Raw genomic sequence first — 14,506 nt, 5'->3', positions numbered from 1 at the left:
TTTATTATAAACAGTCAAATTAGGTCATTTTGACCCAGGAGGACAACAGGTGTGATGAAGTGCTGCCATTCAAACATTCAAAATGATTTCAGAACAGTACCCTGACTCAACTGTGTGATATATACCAGTTTGTGATAATTGATTAACATATTTTCCTCTCATCTTAAATTTTGTTGAAATAATTCATAATTTCTGCTTTTTGAACAAAAAAACGAGGTATGATTTCATTTAAATGAGGCCTATTGACCATCATTTCCAAAGTGTAAAACCTGAAGTAATAAGTTGGATAAAAAGGTCTAATTTATACTTCCACTTTATTAACAGTCAAACCAGTCAAAATTGACCCGGCAGCACAAAAGTTGCACGGTAAAAGCAAATATTGGCATATTCCTACCCGTGATGCTAAGAATCAACCCAATGAGCTCATCTTATTACATCATACACTAAAACATGAGGCCAGTTTCTGTATTTTTAGTTCATATTAAGCTTGTCCTGTAAGCCAAGCCCTCTGTAGTGTTTGCAATAGGCTATAAATAGAACAAACACACTGGTATCATCATCTGCAGGTATCAAAGGGCATCCAGGTAAAACATAGATCCCTGAAGCACAAACACACACGCATGTACCCCTCTCATTTGTGTATGCTTTGTTTAGGTTTTCTATTTGTCCCACATTTGACTACAACACTGCTAAAGGAAGCCATTTAAAAAAAAATCTTTATCTTAACCTATAAGTAGATACGCAGGTCTGATACCGGCCTGGAGGCGGCCACACCAACCCGTGGCCTTTGTTCCCTGTCTCCTTCCTGCTATAACTGTCACTGGTCTTGTTTAACTTTCGCAGTGTTGAGAGCTCGAGCTGTCATTGGTGAGCGGTCCCGCTGTCGTTTGCCTCCTCCTCCTCCTTTTTTAAAGTTTCACCTGCTTTTCACTGACTTCCTTTTGACTTTGAGTGAGGAGGAAGATACTCCAAAAGGGAGAGGAGAAAGAGAGACAAAAAGAAAGAAAGAAAGATTTTAACCATGTGTTGTACTGGGAAGTGTTCCCGCCTGATAGGCCTGATCCTGCTGCCTTCAGCCTTCATCTGCATGATCGCCAACCTGCTGCTGTTCTTCCCCGACGGGACGAGTCAGGATAATGACCACATCTCCCTCCAGGTTTGGCTCATGGGGGGGATCATCGGAGGAGGCCTCTTTGTGAGTAATTCTCATCTGTGTACATCTACAAAGTCTGGTCTGCTGTTTTATTGCATTTTTTATTGAGTTTTTCAGCCATTAAATCGGCTCTGTGTAAACCTGTAAAGTCTATTTGCTTTTGCTTTTTATTGGGTGTGTACATTTTAAGGAATAACAATATTTTTCTTTATCATTGTCTTATCTTGGTTAGAGCTTCGCGTGGAGTATACGTACTTCACTGCCATATACATTTTTCATTTAAGTAACTCTTAAACTGTACTTAAATGTGTTGTGGGTAGTTATATCATTTTAAAGACGGTTTGAACAGTCAAGTCCACACCAATAAAACTTTATTTCAAATTTGTTATTGAGGATTTTCCATTTGATTTAATGATGCAGTCATACAAAAGGTCATCTTGAAATTGAATATTAAAGTTCAGAAAAGCAACATTTTGTAACAAAGGACATTTACTTTAATAGCAAATATAACACTGAGGTACTTTTACTGCCACTTTATACAACTAATATATGACTGAAAGGAAAATTACATCTTTTTTATTCATCGCTACATTCATATGTCAAATAAAGTTATTAGTCATATTACAAAGTAAGCTTTTACACATAAAACTTTTTATGAAACCTTGAAAATATGTATGTGTGTTTATATTGTTATAGCTATTAAACTACCGAACATATTGTATATAAAACAGATCAAATTAGTTTTATGTTGCCGATAACACGTACATACTTTTTTAGTCTTTTACTAGTAAAGGAATATTTTTACACTGTGGTGTTTCCCCATTTGACTTTAAATAAAAGATCAGTGTTTGTGTGACAGATTCTCATGGTGTTAAAATTAGGTTTTTTTCTATGAAGAGAAATTTTAGGGAAACTTTGATGGCGCTGACCATTTATAGATTAACGTACGTCCTAATTCATAAACACATAATCTAATAGAGGCAACACAGTGAACTTTGAGCCTTGTTGAAGGGTAAGTCTTTATGACCGTGATATCGCGGTTTGAAACAGTGAACAGGAAGTTTGAACTCTCCTCTTTACCTTGTCTGACTGTGTATAGGTGCCATTGCCTTTTGGGACAGGACAGTAAAAATTCACTGCATGATTAACAAATATTTGGCTAAAGAGATAAGATAACACACCAAACACACGCACCCCATACATACATACATATACAATGCTTTTGAGAAGCTCAAAGCTGCATTTATAATATTCAAAAGATCAATCAATCAAACGTTAAACTAAACTTCTTCCTTGATTAATGAGTCAACACTTCCTCGTCCCATTTTTTCAGATGCTGTGCCCGAGCTGCTCAGCTATCAGGGCCGGGGGCAAGGGTTGCTGTGGAACAGGTTGCTGTGGAAACCGTTGCAGGGTGAGTAATTTGAAAGATTTACACCCACTGTACTTAGATAATGATGGGTGGTAAAAGGCAAAGATGTCATTTCAAAGACAATTAACAATCTATGTAATCTGCCTTTACTTCTTGCATTACTTATATGTTTTTCTGAAGGAAATATAATTTTTATTCTGTTATGTTTAATTTTCTACATTTAGAGATTTTTTAATGAAAACATAAACGCAGTGTCCACTTACTTGCTTTTTCTGGAGCTTTCAGTTTGATTAGCTGTCATGAAGATAGATCAATACCTATATATCTGAGCTTAATATTTATTTAATCCCCATGACAACTGAGCAAACTGAGGAAGAAATGCAAATGGAAAAGGCTAGTAGGCAGATCCTGAGCAAGATTTTTATTCTTAGTTTATATTTTCATTTATTTTACAAAGGTTTATGGTATGGTATGGTATATCATGTATTACTGGTATTTTAAGAATATGTTAACCAAAAATACTTTTTATTATTATTAGCAAAGTAACAGTATTTCTGTTCTTTCCACTGTATCTAAAGTTTCAACATACTAAAAGTGTATTTAATTCAATTATGATTTCAGATCATTTTACCAATGAAACCAGGTTGCATGTAAATGTGTTTGTGCCTGCTCTTAATCACGTCAAGTCAAAGTTTTCTGAATTGACCTTTATTACAATAACAGCCTTAAAGGGTCAGGCCCTCATTTGACAAGAACATATTGACAATCCTCAAAACAACATGTTAAAAAAGAAATATTTACAGGAAAAGAGAATCCAAATAATAAAAATAAACAAAATAATGTCAAAATGTGTTCCCATTTCTCCCTCAGATGCTGAACTCTGTGTTCTCCTCTGCTTTCGGCCTGGTCGGCGCGATCTACTGCACCAGCGTTTCCTCAGCTGGTATGGCTATTGGACCAAAGTGTCTGGTGGAAAGTGGCAAATGGGAATATCCCTTTGAAAACCTTGGCACGTGAGTGTTTCTCCCAAAATGAATCATCTAATAGTACTCTTAATAGGCATGTAGGTGATGCTCCTGCAGCCTTTTATTAAACAAACTAAAAATAGGTTATCCCCCAATGCAGTCCTTCCTTGTTCTTTGAGGTATACTGCTGTCTCTACACTCCTTTGTTATCTGTGCTATCTTATATACAGTTATATTTATCTTTCTTATCTTTGTTAGAGCTGCACAACTGTTTCAGTTCTTGTAAAAACAAAACAATGTAATACCATTATATTCCATTAGGTGGCAGACTGAACCTGCTCTGTCTTTTACTACTACTACAGTTCCTCCAAAGTCCTTTTCTGCTTTTCTAACTTTATTTCAAATTGTGACAAATGTAAAACCTTAAATGACATTGTCCTTTGCTTAGAGGCCGTATTTAGCTACAGATTTGAGTTTTCATACCTTTAAAAACTTAAAGCGAGGGGACAGTACATGTAGTAAATACTTTGTGACGTTGCTTCTGGCCCTAAAACATTAAGATATGCTTACTGAGGTAAACCTTGTTGCATATGATGGCAGGAAAAAGTGACTCATCTAAGGGTGGGCCAACAGCTGATTGGGAGAACTGGTAATATATATAAGCATGTTGTTAATATGTAGGCTATTGAAGTCCATGATTACAGCAGTTTAAAGGGCACCAGTGTTTACAGGAAGGGAAACAAGTTTGGTTACACAATACATGGTGCGCTATATTAATATTGAACTTCAGCTTGTCCTTCCTACATTAAACTTCAGTTTCCCCTTTTTCTGTTTCTGTTTTTCCAAGTATTGCTCTTATACACTCCCTTTCTACTGTCTTACTACCCAGTGGTTTTAAAACATTTATTAAGCAACATGCAAGTCATTTGCTTGTTTCAGTCCCTCAAGTGTGAAGATTTGTTGCTTTATATCGTTGTCGATTGAATATCTTTGAGTTTCGGCTTCTTTATTGGACACAAACAAGCCAATTGTAATGGGCATGTTTCATAATTTTCTAGCATTTTCTGGACAAAAATGTATTGATTCATTAAAAAAAGAATCTAGAGTTTGAGAGAGATGCTGCTGAGATTAATATATTTGTTATTTGTAGCCCTAACCTCGAAACCCGAATTATATCTATTAGTGTCAAACTGTTAATAATATGACACCACAAGGTGTCTGGACCTCCTGACCATATCCCATGACTTTTATTAGCCAATAAAGTTGTAATGCTGTGTTGTAATGCAATGTTGAACATTTTCCAACTTTGTGGCCACTTTAAGACTCAATGTGTGCTTAAAAGAAGGATTGGATGGATTACAATATTATAACAAAAGGAGCTACTGAACAGAGCCAGCTTATTTCCCAAAATCATGATGCAATGATGAATAAATGTCTTTTTCAACAAAACTCTTTTTTCCATCAAGAACTTTTTTTTTCACTTCCTCTCCTTTCTGCTTTCCATGTGCTTTCTTTCTCCACTCCTCACTTGTTCCATTTACCTCCTTTCTGACACATTTTTCTTTAACTCAGTCATCACACGACTTCCTCCTGCACTCCAATCTGGGCCTGCTTCACCCCAAAAAACTGTATTAATGCTGTCACGTATAAGCTAATGCTCCTCTTTTGTTTTGCCTCACAGGGGTAACAGCAGCTACCTCTTGGACCAGGATATCTGGTCAGTCTGCCTGGCCCCTAAGAATGCAGTAATGTGGCACGTCGTTCTGTTCTCCATACTGTTGGGCATGGGTGTGATACAGACGGTGCTCTGTGGCATCCAGGTGGTCAACGGCTGCTTGGGATGCATCTGTGGGGACTGTCGGGACAGCGATGATGTAAGTTAACAAACCCTCTAAAACTCTTAAAAACTCCAAAAAAGTAAACTAAGGTTGGAGGATATGAGGGAATACATGCACACACAGAGTTTTTAATGAGGTGTCTAATCCCTGGAGGTCATGAAACCTTACCAGATAATAAAGCAGTTAATAAAAGGAGGAGCAATACAATATGAAACAATGTTATCTAGCTGCACCGAGCCAACATGAACCAACATGATCTGGAGTGACTGGTTTGGTGGTGGAGGTGAGCCAGCTATTCTTTAGCTCGGCCTTACACTAGCTTCCTACAGTACTGTTTATTGCTGTTTTGATTGCAATTATGGGATTCTGTCAGGTCTTCCAATGAAGGGAAACAGGAAAAGGAAAATGTTTGCTGTGTGTAATTTTGATCCTTTGTTGATAAAATGTGCAAGGAAGTGTTTAAATGGGACTGTGGCAAATGGAGTAGCAGCACTAAACTGGATGGTTGCTCCTACTAGTGAAAGGAATTAAGGTTGTTTAAAGAAAGAGTTTAGCAATTTGGGAAAAGTTTAAAAACCATTGCATTTTAATGTTTACACTTTTGTTTTTTGTGTGGGTTAAACAAACTAGTCTCAAGTGAGTCTGGAGGTGCTGGACGGTGGATTTCGGCAGTTTCGGACAACTGTTTCCCGCCTTTTTCAGTCTTCGTGCTAAGCTAAGCTAACCAGCTGCTGGCATTGTCTCAAATTTAGCATAGAGACATGAGAGTAGTATCAATTTTCTCATCTAATACTTGGCAAGAAAGTGAATTATCATATGTCCCAAAATGCTGTATTATTACTTGAATGAATTCACGTTTTATTTGATCACAATCAGTGACTGTACACACATAAAATCCAAACCAATAGGAAATGTCTCCATGGTACATACTGTGGTAAACTATAGTACATACCACAGTGTACCATAGCAGTACATGGTAGTTGTACCATAGTAAATATCCTTCTGCTTACTATGGTATGTATAGAAAGTGGTACCTAAGTAATGTACCATGGTGCATACTATAGTGTGAACCATAGGACTTGCAAAAGCACCACATTATCTGTACCATAGTAAGACCATGGTAAAATGTATTCGGGGACATTAGATACAGAGATCTAAAGTCAAAACCTCAGATGTCACTAGGATGTAGTATTTTGTGATACTTGTGATACTTTTTCATATTTTCAAATTCCTTCCCATGCACTATAACAAATCTGTTAATTTACTAAAGATGAAAACAATATGATGACTGATTTTAACCCCCAACTTCTTCAACAACTTCTCACAGGGACAATAAGTAAACTGGCCTGATGAAAATAGATTAGAACTGTATGTACTTTTTAACAGAAATATCTGCACATACAGGTTGAAGATTAAGCTCAGATTTAGCACCTGGTTGAACGTATAGTGAGGAGGATTGCTAAAAATGTTCTTTTTTTGCAGAGTTGCAAATGGACTTCAATACATACAGTAAATGTATGGTAATTAGTATGGTAGTCATGGAGACAAAAATAATTAATTTGACATATGTTGATTTGAAGGACATGACACTTACAGTACAGGGCTTTGCATCTAACTACAATTTAGTACAGGATTAGAACTTTTCTCAAGAACTGTAGACATATCCACATGTGTATCGTATCAACAACTGTCTACACATTAACACACGGTTCACATTTATAATCAACTCCGTAAGTCATCTGAGAGCTTGCTTCCTGTTCAAAACCTTAAATAACCACATGACTTCTGACCTGTTGCAGGATGATGGTGGATTGTGAAAATGGAGAAGATCACCCGGTTGCACTTTCACGAGGTCCGAGACGCATTTCTGCACTTCATCTGTTCCACAATTTTCACATTCAGGGAAACTTCTCTATGAAACTTTTTGATGCTTTTGTTTCACATCAATTGTAGAGAGAAGTCTTACTTACCTTACTCCTAACTCCATTATTGTATAAGATTTTGTATGTATTGCCTGATTTTATTTGTTTTGGTTGAATTTGTTGTTAAAATAATTGCTTGATTATGTAATTTCCATTCTGGAGTGTGCAGTGGAACCAAATGTGAATTAAACTGTAAATGTAAATAATCCTTTTTGTTTCTTTTATATGCTTCCCAGCTTTTTAGCAGGCTGTATATCAGGTGTCTGTGACATCACAACAGAAGCAAATGATACAGTATATTAATTATATAAAATTGTTAACTATTTGATGAAGTTTTAATTCTTGGATTTGTGCATAACTTGTGTGACCTCTCAAGGGGAAGTCAAGTTATTTCAATTCTGTGTAACTGTCAACATTAAAAACCTTTCTGACCAGCTCTTTTGCACAATGGTTTATATTAAATTTGACAACTTGATCTTAACTAATTAACTAAGTTAAAAACTGTCTCCAGATGTGAACTGCGCCAGCGTTATTTGCCCTCACACGCACTCATTAACTCTGATTATCTAGATGAAGAACTTCTGCAGAATCAGACTCTTTCTAAATGAATCACCTCTTGCTGTGCCCATGCAGCCAGACAGCCAGATCTAACAGGATTGTTGCACATCAAGACAGGGTCAAAGGTCACAACCCCCTGTGGACACTGAGAACATTACAGCTGCATAAACACTACACAATCTGGACCAGCGCCTGTTAGCCTAGGTCCAGGTTAAGCCCATAATCTTTTGTTGCCATGGAGCGACTTCGTGGTAATTGTTACCTAACTTTCGAGTTAAAAGCCTGTTGCAGAGCTGCACCCAGGTAAATATAGACACAGTATGTCTTGAGAGACACCAAATAGTCCAAAGCTGTAGCTCAAAGCTAAAACCTAACCTCCCTGGAAGCGCAGATTAATACTGCTTGAGTGGCCTCATTTTTACCCTTTTTCAGTAGCAGCCTCAGCAAGAGTGAGGTTTGTGTATGCGGCCAGGTGAATCAGGTTAGTGGACAAACAAATGAGCTCTTAGAGGAAATCATCCGCTCCATGTTTGGCTTCTAAATTCAAAAGTTCCTCACAGATCTGATGTTTGCGTTCACATATTTCCAGAACAGGAAGGAAATTTATGTTGCTGAGTGAAAAAAAAGCCTGTGCCCAGCACTGTGACCATCTTAGCTGACTGATTGGCCGGTGTTACGCAGCTCTCTTATATAATGCGCAGCACAAAGCGAGGAAGGAGCATAAGTGAGAGGAATCAGGAATAAAAGAATGGTGGGACAAAGGGAGGAAAACGGGAAGGGGGCCCATTCTCAGCCACTTCTAATGCAAATCGTAGCCACTCTGAAAGAATCCCGAGAGAGGCAAAGAAGTGCTTTTTTAATGGTGTGGTGGACAAACACACATGCATTGAGACTTGAAGGAGGTTCCCCAAAAATAGAGAGGGGAGGAAGGAGAAAGAAAGACAACAGGTCAAAAGAACAGTCGTTCCAGCGCAAAATTCTTATTATTCGCCTTGTGAACTCATTTAGACCCTGTGGTGAGGCCATTATTCAGAAATGTACCCCTTTCCCTAAAGTGAGCCCCTCCTGTCTGCTTTATCCCCTCTTTTCAAGCTTGACTGACAAAACAGAGAGGAGGCAAAAGAGAAATGCAGGACACTGAAGCAGAACTGGCTGGCATGGACTGGAATAGCATAAACAGACTTGGACAGAGATGGACGGCGATACAGCACAACTGATGATGATGATAACGTTAATATGCTTTTTATTAACCTGCTGCTCCTACAACAGCATGCCTGTGCTCCCCTTTTTACTTTTCTTATCTCATCTCTGGATGAGATCTCATCAGCACGCCCACAACCGCAGCATCATTCAAAAGCAACAGTCATGCTCTAACCGTCGGCCAAACAAACACAAATTTAAACCCAGACACACGTAACTGATAACTCAGCAGCGTCCACCACCCTGTTATTATATGAACCACACTACGAATGGCTCAAGCCACGCCACAAAGTAGTTTGTGTGAGTAGTTTGTGTACAAGTGTGTGAGCCAACGAGTCCAAAATCAATTAATTTTCAAGCTCAATTTGTACCCTGTTACTTATTTAGCTGTACTTTTAACCTCTTTGGTCAAGATGTGTTACTTTATACAGGATCTATAAGTACACTGACTTGACTTAAAGGAATACTTTGACATTTGGGGGAATACCAAGACTCAGATAAGAAAGCTGATCCACTCTCATATCTGTTTAAATTTAAATCTGACTAAATATGGGCGGGCGGTCAGTTGTCTTGCCTCAACTGGAAACAGCAAAAGGGGAAGTTGGGAAAAGTCAGATAGCAATCAAATAAGTATTTTCAAAAATGTTGGCCACATTCCTTTACTTGATCCAATAGTTTTCTTTTTAACGGTTCATGCTTCCATCTTTATATCTGATTATTGAGTTGGTTGTTGGATGCGAGAACAATTTCTGTTGTAACATTTGTTTAAAAAATGCTGACAGTACCTGCCTCACTGACTCTGAGACGTGACATTCAACGCTCAGACCGCACATTACCAACAAGACATCATGTCATATTTCTCATTTTACATCACTGCTTAATGGCAGCTCGCACATGAAAATGGACAAAGCGTAACAGAGCTGAATGACATAAATCCATCGGCTCTACTTTGCATGCATGAAGCTGAGGGATTTATGTCCAGTAGGATAAAGCAAGTCATGTGAAGGAAAATCTGAAAGGAAAAAAACTGAGCTAAGACCTGTGTCTGATGAAGCTAGAACCAAATGTAGTTTTCCTTAACTTTTAGTAATATGTAAATGACTGAAGAACCAACGTCTTATTCCACAAATGAGTCAGTAACTAAATGAGTATTCATCATCTCAGTGTCTGTGTCACCTCAGCCTTTAAATTAATGGTATTTAGTTTGGTTAAGCCAACTTTAAAATCACATATTTACATTCAAATTGTACATTTCATAATATATATTTATTGTAGACACACTGAGAGACACGTAGCAATACAGATGCATTTGCTTCCTATCAGCTACAACCAAATAAAGTGAATTTTCTTAAAAAAAACTAATCAAAAACAGACAATTGAGCTGAGAAAGCACATTTTAATGGTGAATACCGCTGAAGAATATCCAAAGACTTCAATATCTACATTTTTGGGGAACTATGATTGTTTGGGGGTAAAATAATCAAATGATAAAAAAAGGCATTAAATGAAGGCATCACAACTTCTTCATCTCATATGAAGTTTCCTTTCCAGCCTTAAAATTTCAACCCTATTTTCTCAACTTCACCCTCTTTTCCTCTTTGAAATGAGTAAAATAAGGGAATTTTCAATGACTGTTTATTATATAAGAGACTTTGAAACTTTAAAAAAAAGAATTTGAATAAAAAGACAGGAGTAAAGACAGTCTGCTGCTCTTTGCCCTCTGATTGTCTATTTACTAAATCCAGTTTTATCAGCTAGTTTGCATGGTATGTAGGAAACAGTCGTGGGTCACGCCCCTTCCAGTGTGCAGTTTAATGTAATCACTGATAACGATAAATATGCAGGAATTTCTCTTGATGACGTAGAGGTTAAAAAAAAAAGGTTACATTACTGCACAGAGAGAAAGGAGTACAACGAGGACAGTGAAACTGGCCAAAGCGACCTCAGCCAGTCAGTCCCGGTCCCGGCTCCACACAAGCATGCCAACATCAACAGAAAATCAACAAACCCTGGGTGTGGGAATGTCTGGAGGTCTGTGAGATGAGGGAGGGGACAAAAAAAAGGGGGGGGGCAGTAAACATTCACTCAGGCTGGCTCGAACCTGCAATAACTTAATTTCAATTTTTTTTAGACATAAGTGTAATGCTTTAGGATAAAACATCTCTTCAACAAGACATGGACTGCATAGTTTTTACAGGTAGAAGACCCTGCATAGTGACCTACCCTGCCATTTTTAAAAGTTCCTACTTCAATATATTCATCTCAAAAGGTATGGAGGTAATTTAAAATCAAATAAACCTGGATTTAGATGTCATTAGATGGGTGTGTGACACAGTTTTGAGCTCCTAGAACTCATAAATGTCTTGGACAGCCAAGAAAAGAGCACGTGGACACAAATGCAAGGCTGCAGAAAGATGTCTTTATTATTTGGATTTATAATAAAACCAAAAGTGCAGAGCAGAAAGCAACGGAGAAGAAGAACTTGACGAAGACTGACGAGAAACTAGAAAAAGGATCAAACAAAGACTGAGCTGAAATCTAAGACTTATATTAACAGAACTAACGAGGGAATGGGGGACAGGTGACGATACACAAGACTGGGATGACACTGGAGACAGGGCCGGGTTGACGAGAATGATACATGACAGGTGTGAAGAGGCTACGGAAAAACACTGAGGGCAAGGAAGGACTAATAAACCTGATGCAGGGCAGGTGTGGAGGAAGTGCATGAACACAGGAGGAAGGAAATACTTAGATAACCCAAATATATAAACAAGCAAATGACCAAAAGGACTGCACTGAAATACTAAGTCCAAAGTCCATGAGGCAATGACAATAAACCCCCTGTAGACTGTAAATGATGTTTTTTTCCCTGATGCAATACAAGCTCTTGATGATTCACATAAAATAAGTTGCCTGGGAAAGACAAATTCAAAGCATTGCAACATGATTTCTAAGAGAAACTCTACCCAAAATTGTGCATATTCTTTTCAGACTTTTAGCATATCTTGCATTACATTCAACTGTTATGCACATCAGCATCTGCAGCCTGTGAGGAAGGTTGCTTATTAAGGGTCACGAGCCGCAAAGGTTGGTAACCTGTGATTCAAGCTGAGTAACCCAACAGCTTAGAAAACTTATAATTTTCCTTAACCAAGCAATATATTTAAAGTTGATGCAGCGTGTCAGAACAATTATACAGTACATAAGGAGGCCTTCAGGACCTAAGATTGATGAATTCAGGAGCAGTAATGTTTGATTGAAAGTCATGGTCACCACCTGTTGTATCAGACATCCAATCAAGACACATCCCTTATTCACTGAATGTGTAAAAAGGTCATTCTGAGGTGTTTTCTCCTGCTTTAAAGCAGTGATGATGACTTTTTAAATGGTCTAATAAATAAAGCATGTTATTAATAGTTAAATTAAAGGTTAGTTTATACATTTCTCCATTTTTTAAATTTGGAAATGTGAACCCTTTCTTCCTCAGAACACCAGCGTTTCTGCATTTGAGCATTTTTTACTATACATTTTGAGATTTGGGCATATAACTTGACTACTTCAATTGTATTAGACTGTAACATTTTTAAATTATTTGTCCAAAACAACTTACAGTCTTTACCACATACACTTCGTATGTGAATTTGGGGTTTGATTATCTTGCTCAAAGGCCCTTTAACATGTAGCCAGGAGGAGCCTCGGATCAAAGCACCAACCCAGTATAATTAATGGCTAATCTGCTCTGTACAGCTAACTTTGCTCCACTACATTTATAGGACATGTACATCTATAATTCTGCAAAACATTTAAATGCACATCTTACATCAGATTAAGTATTTTCTGATTATGGATGGCGTACTTTGACTAAAGGTCACCCTTGTAACCTTCTCGTGACTCTTGTCTTCAACATTGCTGCACATTCACAGTCCTGCTATTCCTGTCTCTTGGCCAGTGGGGCACGGAGGGATTACATTACCACAGAGGCAAAAAATTCACAAGGTATGATGTCAGTATTATGACAATGCTGCTTTCCACTTGACATCTAGTTTGTACCTCTGGCTGAAAGTGTCTGATATCACGATGGCACTTGAGGCGTGGTTCAGTCCCTGATATCTGAGCCTCTTCATGGGTGCACAGGAAGCTACTGTGTTGGCTCATAATCATACTCGGCCCACCAGCAGACTGGCAGGGACACCTTACATGGAGAGGAACAAGTGTATGAATGCACAGAGGGGACCAATTGAGTCTGTGAAGGCATGGCAACAACCTCATTTCAAGTTTGGAGAAAGAGTTATTTAATGTGATTGCATAATTCCCAGTGTTCAGTTTATGAAATGAGAATCAAAGAGGGATATAAGGAAAAAAATAGGTTCATAAGTCCTAATTATATGAGACATTTCATTATAAACAGTGACAACAATGCTACGAATTAGTCTACACTTGGAAATAAAATCAAATATTTCTTCTTTGATGTCATGAGGGTCTCACCCTATAACTCCAGGTTAAAAAAAACAGCTGCCCTGCTGTTAATCATCCACACAGTCGATTTAAAATTAGAGACAATGTCCCACTGAAGCATGTCTGCCCTTCACACACATCCACAGGTGTAAATCTGTATGTGCGTATGCGATCATGCACATACTGAATGAATGAAAGACTCATGCACATCTTTGTAGTGTGAAAGAGAAAGCTTAGAATTTGAGGCTACGCTTAATATATGTGCAAAAGTTGGAGTTATAACGTTTTATTACACTGACAGACTGTTAAAGATCAACTTCAGTACATTTCATGTCAGTCCAGATAACAGATTTTACTCATATTCAAGTTGGAACTTTGCTCAAATGCCCATTTTGATGAATTCTACATAACTAAACGAGGCAGAAGTTAAACCCAATCATGATGGAGAAAAGCCAGATAAACTTGCCGCCCTTTAGAGTGTTTTCACCTCACCTTTGGCACACAGGACAACCAAACTAGTGCAAGAAAAATGCAGAATGTGAAATTAATACGCATTTTAACTTACACTGTGCTGACAAATGTTGTTCGTACGATTTATTTTTGTTTGATATCGTAGATTTGGAGCAAACAGTGAGCAACTCAGGTGCACCAACGCTACAAGTGCTCTTAGAGTTAAATTATGATAACAAAAATGGGAAAATATAGTGATGGCGTGTTGCACAAGAACTGAATTCAGTGTAATATTAAGACTTTTTCACATGCTATAAGATTAAATGGCCTCTGTTGCACAATGACAAAATATGTGAAAGTTGTCATCCTTTTACTTATAATTACGTGTGCTCATATGCTTTAAATGTCATTTGCATGGCTTATCAGTGCAATAAAAGGCTCATCTACATGTGAGTCCCTGTTGCAGTTCACAGTACAGAATCCGGCTTTAGAAACGTGCCTGCTGTTATGTGGACTGTTTCCTGGGGGATTTCTAATAGGCAGGCTCGGACTCTCTCTGAGAACTCATCTGGGTAAATTTCCACCAGGAC

General features: G+C 37.9%; 1 protein-coding gene across 1 annotated transcript; it reads left to right on the top strand.

Moving 5' to 3' along the window:
- The first annotated feature begins 829 nt into the window (after positions 1 to 829).
- Positions 830 to 7,687, top strand: tm4sf5 (transmembrane 4 L six family member 5). Its single transcript, XM_062445073.1, has 5 exons — positions 830 to 1,195; positions 2,487 to 2,567; positions 3,396 to 3,538; positions 5,172 to 5,364; positions 7,128 to 7,687. Exons 1-5 carry the CDS (start codon positions 1,022 to 1,024, stop codon positions 7,143 to 7,145), a joined length of 609 nt encoding a protein of 202 aa, XP_062301057.1. The 5' UTR covers positions 830 to 1,021; the 3' UTR covers positions 7,146 to 7,687.
- Positions 7,688 to 14,506: the final 6,819 nt, after the last annotated feature.

The sequence above is a fragment of the Scomber scombrus genome, chromosome 23 (genome assembly GCF_963691925.1).
Source record: "Scomber scombrus chromosome 23, fScoSco1.1, whole genome shotgun sequence".
Classification (NCBI taxonomy): domain Eukaryota; kingdom Metazoa; phylum Chordata; class Actinopteri; order Scombriformes; family Scombridae; genus Scomber; species Scomber scombrus.
Note: the sequence above shows the minus strand (reverse complement) of the source record. Positions and strands in the feature narration are given on the sequence as shown.